This window comes from Carassius gibelio, chromosome B6 (assembly GCF_023724105.1).
Source record: "Carassius gibelio isolate Cgi1373 ecotype wild population from Czech Republic chromosome B6, carGib1.2-hapl.c, whole genome shotgun sequence".
Lineage (NCBI taxonomy): Eukaryota > Metazoa > Chordata > Actinopteri > Cypriniformes > Cyprinidae > Carassius > Carassius gibelio.
The window spans coordinates 5,629,864-5,642,537 of NC_068401.1; the positions used below are offsets into that span (position 1 = coordinate 5,629,864).

At 36.1% G+C, this 12,674-nt stretch overlaps 2 protein-coding genes across 12 annotated transcripts in view; one reads left to right on the top strand and one right to left on the bottom strand.

Annotated features, from left to right (window-relative positions):
* LOC127960251 (protein-arginine deiminase type-2) overlaps positions 1 to 4,383 on the top strand; it is a 30,343-nt gene extending 25,960 nt beyond the window's left edge. For both annotated transcript variants that reach the window (XM_052559888.1, XM_052559889.1), the window contains exons 7-16: positions 393 to 583; positions 787 to 890; positions 1,051 to 1,162; positions 1,652 to 1,759; positions 1,857 to 2,008; positions 2,090 to 2,237; positions 2,337 to 2,430; positions 2,515 to 2,588; positions 2,702 to 2,839; positions 3,294 to 4,383. In XM_052559888.1, coding sequence (XP_052415848.1) covers positions 393 to 583; positions 787 to 890; positions 1,051 to 1,162; positions 1,652 to 1,759; positions 1,857 to 2,008; positions 2,090 to 2,237; positions 2,337 to 2,430; positions 2,515 to 2,588; positions 2,702 to 2,839; positions 3,294 to 3,527 — 1,355 coding nt within the window. In that variant the 3' untranslated portion in view covers positions 3,528 to 4,383. The remainder of the gene's footprint in view (positions 1 to 392; positions 584 to 786; positions 891 to 1,050; positions 1,163 to 1,651; positions 1,760 to 1,856; positions 2,009 to 2,089; positions 2,238 to 2,336; positions 2,431 to 2,514; positions 2,589 to 2,701; positions 2,840 to 3,293) is intronic.
* LOC127960249 (rap1 GTPase-activating protein 1) overlaps positions 4,382 to 12,674 on the bottom strand; it is a 70,794-nt gene continuing 62,501 nt past the window's right edge. For 8 of the 10 annotated variants that reach the window (XM_052559887.1, XM_052559883.1, XM_052559884.1 and 5 more), the window contains 12 exons: positions 12,091 to 12,246; positions 11,849 to 11,920; positions 11,021 to 11,107; positions 10,796 to 10,936; positions 10,291 to 10,422; positions 9,262 to 9,371; positions 8,975 to 9,094; positions 7,803 to 7,944; positions 7,429 to 7,534; positions 7,009 to 7,061; positions 6,725 to 6,777; positions 4,382 to 6,139 (listed from right to left, as the gene is read on the bottom strand). In XM_052559887.1, coding sequence (XP_052415847.1) covers positions 6,769 to 6,777; positions 7,009 to 7,061; positions 7,429 to 7,534; positions 7,803 to 7,944; positions 8,975 to 9,094; positions 9,262 to 9,371; positions 10,291 to 10,422; positions 10,796 to 10,936; positions 11,021 to 11,107; positions 11,849 to 11,920; positions 12,091 to 12,246 — 1,128 coding nt within the window. In that variant the 3' untranslated portion in view covers positions 4,382 to 6,139; positions 6,725 to 6,768. The remainder of the gene's footprint in view (positions 6,140 to 6,724; positions 6,778 to 7,008; positions 7,062 to 7,428; positions 7,535 to 7,802; positions 7,945 to 8,974; positions 9,095 to 9,261; positions 9,372 to 10,290; positions 10,423 to 10,795; positions 10,937 to 11,020; positions 11,108 to 11,848; positions 11,921 to 12,090; positions 12,247 to 12,674) is intronic. The other 2 variants (XM_052559880.1, XM_052559882.1) reach the window with 1 other exon arrangement.

Sequence of the window (12,674 nt, forward strand, 5' to 3'; positions counted from 1 at the left end):
ATAAAATAAAAATAAAAATTATATATATATATATATATATATATATATATATATATATATATATATATATATATATATATATATATATATATATGATAAAAAATATTTTCAATAGATTTTGAAAGAACAATGCTTTTCGGCGCTTGTATAGTGTTTACTATGAACTCTAATGATTTTTTTTAACCTAATTTTTAGTTTGTGCTCTACTGAAAAAGCAGAATGCATTGTTTGGAAAAAGTATTCCTTAAATTATTTGTGGAAAAGAGAAGGCTTGAAAATGTATAGTAATTTTTCAGGCATGTGATGTGCAAGTTGATAATGCTGATACATTTAATTAGATGGAGGCGAAAACTGGTACATTAGTACTTTATCAAATCTCTTTCTTTTACCAGAGCACAAACTCTTGAAGTTGTTCCTGAAAGACTATATCATGGTGGTGGGAATGGACACGCTGACACAGGAAGTGCCCTACCTGGGAGGCAAAACTGAACTAGCGTTCTTTGTAGAGGGTCTTCGCTTCCCTGATAAAGACTTTGATGGGCTCGTCACCATCAACCTCAGTCTACTAGAGCCCTGTGGCAAGGTTAGCGAAGGAGACGACTCTCTGATCTCTCTCACAACCTACAGGACATCATACTTTGTTCTTTTACTTACTGCAAGAACTACTTCCGTCATATAATAAAAGTTACACTCTAAAACTCTTCCATAAAAGGACTAAAACTGTTTTTGGGAGGAGGGTAATATAATTCTTTAATAACCGCTAAATACTAATTATTTTCTTACAAGGGTTTCCCTGAAACGCCCATCTTCACAGATACAGTTGTATTTCATATTTCTCCCTGGATCATGACCCCAAACACCCTCAAACCTGTGGAGGTGTATGTGTGCAGGTGATTCAGTCCAACCTTTCTTTAACCCTTCATATATCATTTAACAAATAATGCCATTTCCTAGAAATAGATACAGATATTTCCAAGTATTTTCTGCTACTCACCTCTTTCGTCTCGTAAAGTCATGGGGGTTAATCATTTCCTTTTGTCTTTCTGGCAGCACAAATGATAACTACACCTTCCTGAAGAGCATAAGGAACCTGGTGGACAAGTGTGGCTACAAACTGAAAATATGTCATGAGTACATGAATCGAGGAGACCGCTGGATGCAGGTCAGCGAAATCAGTCAATCCATTCAATCAATAAAAATGAGATCAATCAGTCTATAAAAAGTAAATATTTTCACAGAAAACATTTAGTCAGAAAGGATGCATTAAATTGACAAACACAAACAAATAAATGCTCCTTTGATCTTCCTATTCATCAAAGAATCTTGAAAAAAAGGAACTGTTTAAAAAAAACAAAAAACAAGCATATTATCGTTTTATTATTATCAAATAAATGAAACCCACATTTTTAAACTATTATGTGTGTATATATGCCAGTCATTAATATTCTAAAACATTATTTGTTTGATAGAACCCTTACAGGAAAAATACTTTGACACAAAAAAGATAATTCTATTTGCATTCCACTGTTTGATAAAGTGATTTTCCTACACTATCAAACTGTCATATGATGATTTACTGTAGTGTGAACTAGACAAGCTTGTCGGATGACTATCATATGAGATGAGTAATTCCTACTGACACGCTCCACAGGATGAGCTTGAGTTTGGCTACATTGACTCTCCCCATCACCAGTTCCCTGTTGTACTAGACTCTCCTCGTGACGGAGATCTTAAGGATTTCCCCTACGAGTCCATTCTGGTGAGCGAGAAGGCTAAATGCACAAAGACAAATTTGTTATTCAAAACCAACATTAGCATCTAAATATGTATAGAAACACTAAAACACTGTGTCACAGGGGCCAGACTTTGGGTACGTGACACGGCATGCTTTGAATGAGAAGGTCACCAGTCTGGACTCCTTCGGTAACCTGGAGGTTAGTCCACCAGTCACAGTCAACGGGAAGAGTTACCCACTTGGCAGGATCATCATTGGAGTGGCGTTCCCTACGTAAGTACCACAACTCTCCAAAGCCTCCACTCAATATATACGATGATTGATTAAACAAGAATATTTGTGTTTAATTTTAAGTGCAACTCGTGGCCGAAACATGACCCGAGTGGTCCAGGACTTCCTGTGGGCACAGAAAGTTCAAGCGCCGATAGCTCTGTACTCTGATTGGCTGGTTGTGGGTCATGTGGATGAGTTCATGACCTTTGTTCCAGCCCCTGACCGAAAGGTAAACCGATATGTTCAGAATTATTCTGAACATAGCCAGTGTTTTTTTTTTTTTTTAAATACCCAAAACAGTGCTAACTGAAATGGTTTGATTGTTCAGAAATTCCGGTTGCTGCTGGCTAGCCCTGACGCCGGATACAAAGTTTTCAAAAGCTTACAAAAGAAAGGACTTGGAGAAGCAGTCATGTTTCCAGGTAAACACTCCCGAATTTTCTGTACCAAAAAAAGCTTACCATCCACCACAGTTCACATCCTAGTTAACGGTTTTACCTGAACAGATTTGCCAGAGACCATCTCTGTAAATGAGATTCTGAGCGACAAAAAGCTACAGGCTGAAAACCTATATGTGCAGGTCAGTGAAACAACATTCACAATATATTAAGATGCATATCCAAACAGTATCTTGATATTTCTATCTTTTTCATGAGAAAGAATAATGCTGGCATCATCTAATCTTTCACTCAGAACTGTATTGACTGGAACAGAGACGTGCTGAAGAAAGAGCTGGGGTTGGATGATGAAGACATCATTGATTTGCCCATCCTGTTTAAAGTCTTAGAAGAGAAAACAGGCCCCAGGGCTGTGGCTTACTACCCTGACATGGTACAGCACATTTATAAGAACTTCCCGAACATCCGATCACATTTGAGCTTTTTATGACTTATAATGGGAAGTCAATCAGTCAAAACACACTCTCTTTTTCTCACCAAGACTGCATTTACTTACTTAGAAATACAATAATATTGTAAAATATTATTACTTTTTTTTTTTAAACAAATGTTGTTGTTTCTTTACTTATTCATGATGCAAAGCTAAATTTCCTGCTTCATCACTCCAGTCTTCATTGTCACATGATCCATCAGAAATACCTATATGCAGATTTGCTGCTCAAGAAACATTCATCGCTATCATCAATCTAGAAAACAGTGCATAACTAAAGTATTATTAACCTGTCATATCAAATGCCCATTAATATTCTACAATGAGATCCTTTAGGAATCTAATATTATAGTTTTCCCATTGCATTGACCTTTGTTTTGTATGTATGCACCCTCAGGTGAACATGATCGTGTTGGGGGATCAGCTGGGCATCCCAAAACCGTTTGGGCCGAAGGTGAATGGCAGGTGTGCTCTGGAGACAGAGGTGTGTTCTCTTCTGGAGCCTCTGGGCCTCAAATGTACCTTCATTGATGACTTTGCCCCGTACCACAAACTGCTGGGTGAAGTTCACTGCGGTTCCAACGTCCTTCGAGAGCCGTCCCCTTTCAGATGGTGGAACCTAGAGCTGTGAGAGAGAGTGCCTATTAAGTCTCGCAACAAGTTCATTCTAGCCAAAAACAATGCATAGAGTGAAATACTAATGGGATAATTCATTTACTCACCCTCATTTTGTTTAAGTAGCTCTTTTCCATATAACAACAAGGTGCTGTATAGAATAAGAAAGTAGTCCAAAAATCATTCACATTAATTTGCGCTGTGTTCTGAAGTAATATAACCGCTTTCCATGAGGAACAGATATTTCAGTAAATGCAGCAAACCGTGAAAAAGAGAGCAAACCATATACTTATGAAACAACATGAGTATGAGCAAATACTTTTTTTTTTAATAGTTTGTCAGTTCTTATAACTTTCCTCTGTAAACCAGGCCTTGTTTTTAACAGTATAGTTACTCCTGAAGCTGCGGTGGTACTGTATCAAGATTTGTAAGAAGATTAAGGGCTAACAATTACAAGTTGAAGTTGTTCAAAATAATTGTAAATGTTTACAGCTTAAGAGTAGTTGGGCCGGTTTCATAAAATAAGTTTACCAAACAAGTTAGGTTTATTTCAGTTAGTCTGACTTACTGTCAGTTGATTTGGTTCAAAATAAGTCTGACTAACTGAAATAAGGCTGACTTATAAAGTAAACTTGGTTTATGAAACACTCTCCAGTTGTTTATTTTTTTCTAACAACAACAGAAAAGCTTTTGAAGTCTGTACTGGGGTTTCATAACTATGAACCATTAATGTTCATTCTGTGTTGCCTCAATAATAATGACTGGAAATTTCTTTTTATAACTGGTGATGGTCTTGGGTGTGTATTTTTTGTGTGTATTATCTTACTCCTAATAATGTAGATTACAGCACAATAAACATTCCATGAACCCTTCTGATCTTTATTAAACAATTTATTTTGTTTTATTACAAAAAAAGGAGAAAATATATTTACAGAGAAACATTTCATAAAAGTAGCATAATAAGCACTTGTAAAGGAGAACACAATCACTTGCAGAAAGCAGTCGGTGTTTGTTTGGAACAAGTTTGTGCTTCATGTTTCTAGCATGTGCAAACACATTATGAACAGTTTGACCAATCAGCAGAGACTTCGGGAACTGACACAGCTCGAGTATGGATTCAGCCAGCCTAAAATATTTTAACTTTTCCAGAAACATTTAGAAGCATCACCCCTGAAATCATCCAAACCGCATTATTTATGAGAAAAAAAGCTCTTCAAACAAGAAGCGAATTTGGAAATTAGTCATACAAAAAAGAACCTAGGTATTTTCATGTTTTTGGGCATGAAATTGTGGTAATGATGATAGAGATACCATAGTATTCTTTAAAATATGCATCACACAGAAATTAGCATTGATATTTTGCCAGTGACTGACTTTCTGTTCTAATGTCGCAGCTTAGGATAGTTGCTCAAAATAATTCATCACATTTATGGCTCAAGTGACTGACTCAAAAAATTAAAAATTGTATCCGATAAGCCACTGAGATGAATGGGAAAGCATTAACACCATAGTGCTATGTTTAAAAGCTAAAATATTATTTTGATTATCTAATCTAAAATGGGCATTTTTGATTGTAATCAATGAAACACGCATTTGTGTTTGAAAACAAAATAAAATGCCCAACATCTGCTGTTGAACATAAAGCATCAGATGAATATAGTCTGATCTAGTGTTTTCCATAATTCATATCCACCAGTTTTACATTCATATTGCTCACCTGTCATATAAACTAAAAGGTCTTCAGGACTTCAATATAGTGGAGTTGAGAGACATTTAATCTGCACTGCTAGCTTTAAAACTTAAAACTACAAACATGAGGCTACTACATTAGCGTACAGTTCACACACGTGTCAATCGGACCACAAACAGCTGTGGCCATACAAAATATGTTGATCAGTAAAACAGCATAATCTTAATAAATACTATTTAAAAAGTATACAGCATCTCACACCTGGTCTATTAATTTGATCATAAATTATAATGCCCACGCTTCATTTATTGGACGGGACTGGAAATGACTTGGGTGCTCGATACAACAAGATAGAGAACTACTCTGAACAACAGTATTTAACGTTTACCTAGATTCATTTTTCTACATCATTACACAAAAGGCGACAAAACAGAACCACACATAGATGTGTTTTACAGTGCTTCGCAGGTTCATGTGTATTTTAAGCATGATGGGTTTAGGTTGAACCTCATTTGTTATTCTGAAAGATGCCAAAAGCTTGTGACAGCGTACCACCCCCGTTACTAAAAGAACTACTCAATAAATAAATAAATATATGACAAATAAAACCCAAACCCACACAATGAGGGCCACTGTGAACAGAAAGAAAGAAAGAAAGCAATCAAGCCTATGATAAGGCCATAATCAAGCGTGATTCGTCGCCTGCTGGCAGCTCTTCTGTTCTTCTTCTGCCTTCAACACAAGCCAGGCAGGTTTGCTATTTTGCCTACAGACCAACAGCCACATGATAGAAGATAAGGGGGTCGAGTCCTTACAAGAGCGCGCTGATACTCTGATGCACACATGCCCGACGGTACGCCTCCAGGCTGTTCACATCTGTGTCTCACATCTCAGGACTCACATCGAGCGTCCGCTGCAGAGGGCTGCTTATGAAAATGCTGAAAATAAGACAGAATTAATACTGATTACTGAGAATAAGGTTTATGAATATATACAGGTTAAAGGTTTGGGGCTAGTAAGCCTGTATAATGCTTTTGAAAGCCGTCTCTTAACAAAAATACAGTAAAAACAGTGGATACTGAAATAGTATTACAAGTTTTCTGGTTAATATAGTTCAATTAAATTCCCGTGATAGCAAAGCTGAATTTTCAGCATCATTTCTCCTGTTTTCAGCGTCACACGATCCTTCAGGAATCATTATTATATGCTGCTTTGCTCTTCATTATTATCATCAATGATGAAAACAGCAGTAGTGCTTCATGCTTTTTCAGGATTCTTTACTGTCACTTTCAATCTTTGTTGAATAAAAGTATCAGCTTTTTTCAAAAATGATCTTAAATATCTTGCTGACCCCAAACCTTTGAATACTATTGTGTGATTTTCTAAATGGCATGCTACATTACAAACAGCAACACAACTAACTTAACAAAAAGAGACCAAATTAGGTCATTAAGAGTTATAATAACAATGCAAATACACTTAAATGACACCAGCCCAACAAACACATCATAACATATAATAACCTGTTGATGGACATCCACGAAGTCATCTACAGCCTACAGGACAGCTAGCAGTTCTATGTAGAATAAACACACACAGAACAAATCAAATACAAAGATAAACGACATTAAATCTGATGTCCACAGGTACAGAGAGAACGCTCTTGTTATGACTATAAAGGAGTGATACTGAGTTTTCTCGAGATCAACTTATAACATTATTCAAGGTTTATTATTATTATCATTTTTATTCTGCGCAGCCTGTAGGAATATATATATATGGCATCTTCATGACTAGATGTTCTTACCGAGTGCTGTCTCTCTGTTTTAGGACGAGGTTCAGATTGCTGTCGAAGGGGACCTATAGTGAAACAGATGACTGTTAAAGCCTTAACACAATTACATAAATACTAAAACGGTAGTATTTTTAAAAAGAAATGATCATGTACATGGAGTCCTTCTTTCCTTAGTCATTATGATACAATATTTGCTCATACTACACAGACTATATAGCACATCTGCAACTTATGAGAGCAACAGGTGAAAAATAGCTCTCCAATATTTTCCTATTTATATGCTCTCTCTTCTGAATGATCTCATATCAAGAATATCTCCTCAATGCAACATTTTACGTGCAGTCGAACACATAAATCATCATTAGGCGATCCTTTTAGTTTAACAGATATGTGCTTGGGTTGTTGGGAGGAGAAATGTTTGTTCTGTCTCACCGTGTGAACTGCTCTGACTAGTAGTGCCAGGGCCGTCTTCCAACCACACGCCGCTGTATGAAAACGAATCTCGTTTGTGAGGCGTACCGGCTGAAGACAGACTCTCCTTTTTTCCCAGAAAAATGTAAAACATATGCAAACAAGAGAACTAGTCAGTCTTGCCAAATCATATAGTTGTATTGATACATCTGTTCAGACAATTAAATGCAAATTCCGTTACGCCTGTATGCATTCGCAAGCGAACAGTATGGGCGTCTAAATACATCTGGTTTTCTCTCCCTTAGAACATTCTGATACCAAAATGTACCTATCTTTTAAATAGAATATGAGTCATGTATTGATCAATTATGAGTAATGTGTGTATGTGACCGTACCAGTCCTGTGTCATAGTCCTCGGTCGCTTCATGTTCCTGCTCGTTCTCCTCCACCACACTGGTGAAGCTACTGGCATTGGACGAGGAGCGAGACAGATCCTGAGACTCTGGGATCGAGGGAGCTCGACAGCACAGGGCCGAACTACAAACACATACATATGCACACATATGAGGTCAAATAAAAAACTCTTCACCTAAAAATCTGAAATTACTGAAAGCGGTCTCTAAAACTTTTCAACATCTTTAAATTGATAAGAGCAAGACAAGTAAATGCATCATTTTATGTGCATTTAACTAACCATTATTAAATGCATATGGTCAAAGATTTAGATGCATTCATATTTTGAAAGTTGGTTGTGGTATGTTTGATTCAATGATTGTATCACACTTTTAAAAAAAAAAAAAAAAAAAAAAAAATTATTTGCATTAGCTGCTCTGTCCATGTGATTAAAAGCTGTTGTTTGGCCTGTATTTTGCTATTGCATAATGATAAAGTATTATGTTTTGATAGCACTAGCCATAGTCATGTTTGGTGATTGCAGGTGTTAATAACTCAACACATTCAGAGATCTTCAAAGTAGATGTATTTCTAATGACTCATTGACGATGATGACATTTGAACTCAAATATGATATAGCAAAAAATATCTATTATTTGCTGCTGGGAGTGGTTTTATGTAAAGGGTAATAAAAATCTGAACCTAACAAGGAGCGGCCTGTGAGCAATTACCTATTGTTCCCTTTGAACAACCCACCTATATCCTCAGGTTAAGCTATTTACTTACCAAACATGAACGTGTTATTTGACTTTGAAGATAAATGGATCTATGTTTTACTAGTACTAGTATTACATTTCAAAGGAAATAAGATTTTGATGCACATGGGGTCTGTACAATTTTTTTTTTTTTTTTGATATTCATTCAATACAATGAATACCTGTATTGAGGAAAAACTAACGTTTGAACATCCAATTGACCAAAAGTGAAAAATTCTATTCCAAATTATTATGGGAAAAAAAATCTTAAGCAGCATTTCTCTTTTCAACACTGATAATAATAAATGATTCTTGAGGGGCAAATAAAATAGCACAACAAAAAATGATCATAGATGCCTTTCCAGGAATGTAAAGATCAGATTATATATACGTCCATGCAGCAACCAGAAGGTGCTCACCCAATCTTAGTGATCTGCATCTCAGGTGAGCTCTGACTGGACGAGTTGTCTAATCTGAGGTCCTGAGTGGTGTGTCCACCGTCAGATGTCCTCTGTGGACTCGGGGACACATCCCGACTGCTGGAACATAATGATTAACTCTTAATTATTGTTCTCAGAACTGCATTTTTCATAATAATAAACCTAACATAAAAAGATACTTATTTGTCAGTACACACTTAATACACACTAGAATCTAACCTCTGTTACTTTTTTTATATATAGTTTTCTAGCCACATTTTTCTTACCTTCTCTCTTGAACTTCTTGTATGTTCTCAATCCCAATGGCACTGCTCCTCCTGGAACTAAATGGACCAGATTTCTTACGGGTTGGGCTTTTCCCGGGAATAATCAAGGACTGTGGAGAAATCACATTTGGGTCACATTTTGATTCAGTTTATTAGCCCCTACATAATATCTTCCATTCATGCACTTTCTTTAGTTTTAATTCTTATTTTATTTTTGTTGATTTTAACTTGACTTTTATGTGTTTATTATTATTATGCTTAAATAGAGCACTTTGAATGACCATTGTGTGTGAAATGCTTTGTGTAAATCGACATGCTGTGTCTACTATCAATCATCAGGGTGACGACAGCTTTATGATTCAACACAAAACATTGAATATTATATTATATCAGCTAACAAACAGCAAAAACTGGGTTCTATTTTTTATAAAAACGGACAAGCCCTTCAACATCATCAGAGCTTGATGCGTGATTTAAGTTGGTCTAAATATTGGTTCATGAAGCATTGCAGTGCCGCCAAGATGACCTTGAAAACAGGTCCAGATGGAAAAATCTCTGTTTAACAAAGCTGTCTGCAAGTTTATAGTTCTGCACACACGTTTGATAATTATCTGGCTTTCTGTGACAGTTGTTGCAGACACATTAGTACATTAGGATGGCTAACAGGCTGTTACGGCAGTCTGTCATGAGAGGCTCTCTCAGTTATTGCAGTTGCTCTTGTTGTCATAGCAATGGAGACGGGACGGTCACTTGTGGAGAGCCCCATCTGTTCCACCGACCACCATCCAAACAGATCATAAGAGCTAATTACAATTTTTTCTTTTGTAACGGGGAAATGATAAAGACCCGGTCTAACATCAGCACAAGCCTCAGATGATGTGAGCCATAATAATGACACAAACCAACTCGCAGGGATCGACCGGGGTCAGAGGGCATGAAGACTGGCACAAACTAAAGCTGCCACACTGTTTTGGGGCTTCTCATGACAGCCTGCACTCATTTGTGGGTCACAAGGGTGTTCATACTCACAATGCCGGGTGTTTTGGTGGTGTCTGGGGGGTTGTGTGTAAAGCTTCCGCTGTGGCTCGTGGAGACGGTGTGTGGTTTCTTGTTACTGAGGCCCATGGCATCCATAGACTGACTTCTATTGCGGATTACTCGCTGGAAAGAGAAAAAGAATGCATTGCATCACTGCAAGCCAAACAATAGAGGGCGCTACAACTGTTTATATGAGGGCTAGAGAGAACATAGTGGGCATGATTTGACTAGCATACTACATACTTGCAATTAAATATTATATTACAGTGTATACTGCATGGATCATACTTCAATATTATGCTGATTTTAACATACAACAATATGGGATGCAACAATTCTAGTCTCACATATAGGATGGACAGTATGCAAATTATGCAAAACTCTTCTCTGCCATTCACCAGAACTCTTTTGTTAGACATAAGCATCATTTTGTCAGTAATTAATTAAACAAATACAAACTCTTTTAACTAGTTAAAGAGATTCAAATGGATTTTACCTTGAAAGACTCAAAGAAGCCACTGCTGCCTCCTCCTCCATTCTCCAGTTTGTCATCATCTCCTCCCAGTCCCATCATGGACTGGCTGTTCATGTGTAGCTCCTCATATAAAGTCTCCAGCAGAGCAAAACGTGTCCTCTCCTGGAGAAACAAGATTTAATGTACAGCAAGTATGCATGCAGATGCTCCTACACAAATACATGCAAACACGTATGCCCTTCTCACCTCCAGCTTGGCAAACTTCTCTGCTTTATAGCAGGAATATTCAGCATTGATCAGTTTGGTCAAGAGGAACTCATGAAACTCTGGACTCTACACAAAACACAATGAACATGAGATTAAATTAGATTTATACAAAGAACAGTTCCTAAATATTTTATTTATTTATTTTTTGATACAATTATAGGTGAATTATATATTAGTTCAATTATTTATTAATTCAGTCATATCAGTCATATTATATGTTAGGTAAAAAATAATCGCATTGGATAAAAGCGTCTGCTAATTGCATACATTTAATTTTAATTTAATATCAAAGCAATACCTCACCTAAGAGTGAATATTTGCTGAAAGACCCTCTGACCAAGATGTAGATTGGTTCTTCATGGGAACAGATTTGGAGAAATTTAGCATTACATCACTTACTCAGAATTTCTTCAATCCCATGAAGAAACAAATCTTGGATAGTACATTTCAGCAACATTTTTGGGTGAACTACTCCTTGCCAGCAAACTATACTGGCAGTGAAATTGTTTAAATTGATTTTTATTTAATTTTTTAAGTACAACTATATTTATTCATATAATTTGTCAGCATATTATAAAATCCGGAAAGTATTTAAATAAAGTGAGAATGAACTAAAAGTACTTGTTGGCATCTGAAAGAATAATTAATAAGCCAAATACAGTACTTTATAAATTAACATCAGTGCTTGAAGGACGTGTAGAATTTTGTAAAAATAAAAATAAAAAAATCTGTTCCATTTTTGAGTTCCGGGAAAATATTTCACATGGAATTAGTCACATTACATGAATACAAACTGAAAAGGTGTACCTTTTTAAAGACAGCTGGGTCTGGGAGGGCTGGTCCAAAGAAAGGCACATCATCTCTTGCCGTAACAGATACCTAAAATATCACAAAAGAAATTATGCCTGATATCACTTCAAAAAAAAAGTCTTCAGCACATTGTTTAACTATTGGAAAACATCAATGTGTAGAATTTTCAAATATTCCTATTAGAAATACACAATTCACATAAATCCATGGCATGAAAAAATTCAAAAAATTGTAATTACCTTATAGAGGACGTTATCAGTGCAGGCGTTCTCTACTTGAACCACTACATAAGCGTGAAGGAAATTTGATGCAATCATATCGGGAACAAATGGTGTATTTTCTTCTTGGAACACAATGGCCACAATGTCATTTCCTATATGCCTCTTCCTCTGGAGCTGAAATTAAGTCACACCAAGAAAACAAAACTGTGAAGTAATAAGAGGAAGCTGCCCGTAAGGTCTGCACAAATGATTTAAGATTCACTTCTTCGAACAGACCGGCCAGAAACGAAAGCTGAACTGAAAACTTAAATAGACCATGTGTATGAAAAATGTATATTTGTACATTTATATTTGAACAGAACCAACACAGTTATGCCAGTTTGTGAGGCATGTTATTTTGCACTATATATATATATTTATTTATTTATTTATTTATTTATTTATTTATTTATAAGAATGTCATACCTAAACAGCTGTTTATGTAATTATGAGTAGGCCCACACAAAATCTTCCTACTTTTCATATTTTTGTTAATTGATTTTTGGAATTAATAAAATAAAATAAAATATCCTTTTGATTTTGAAGTGAAATTATCCGTTTCT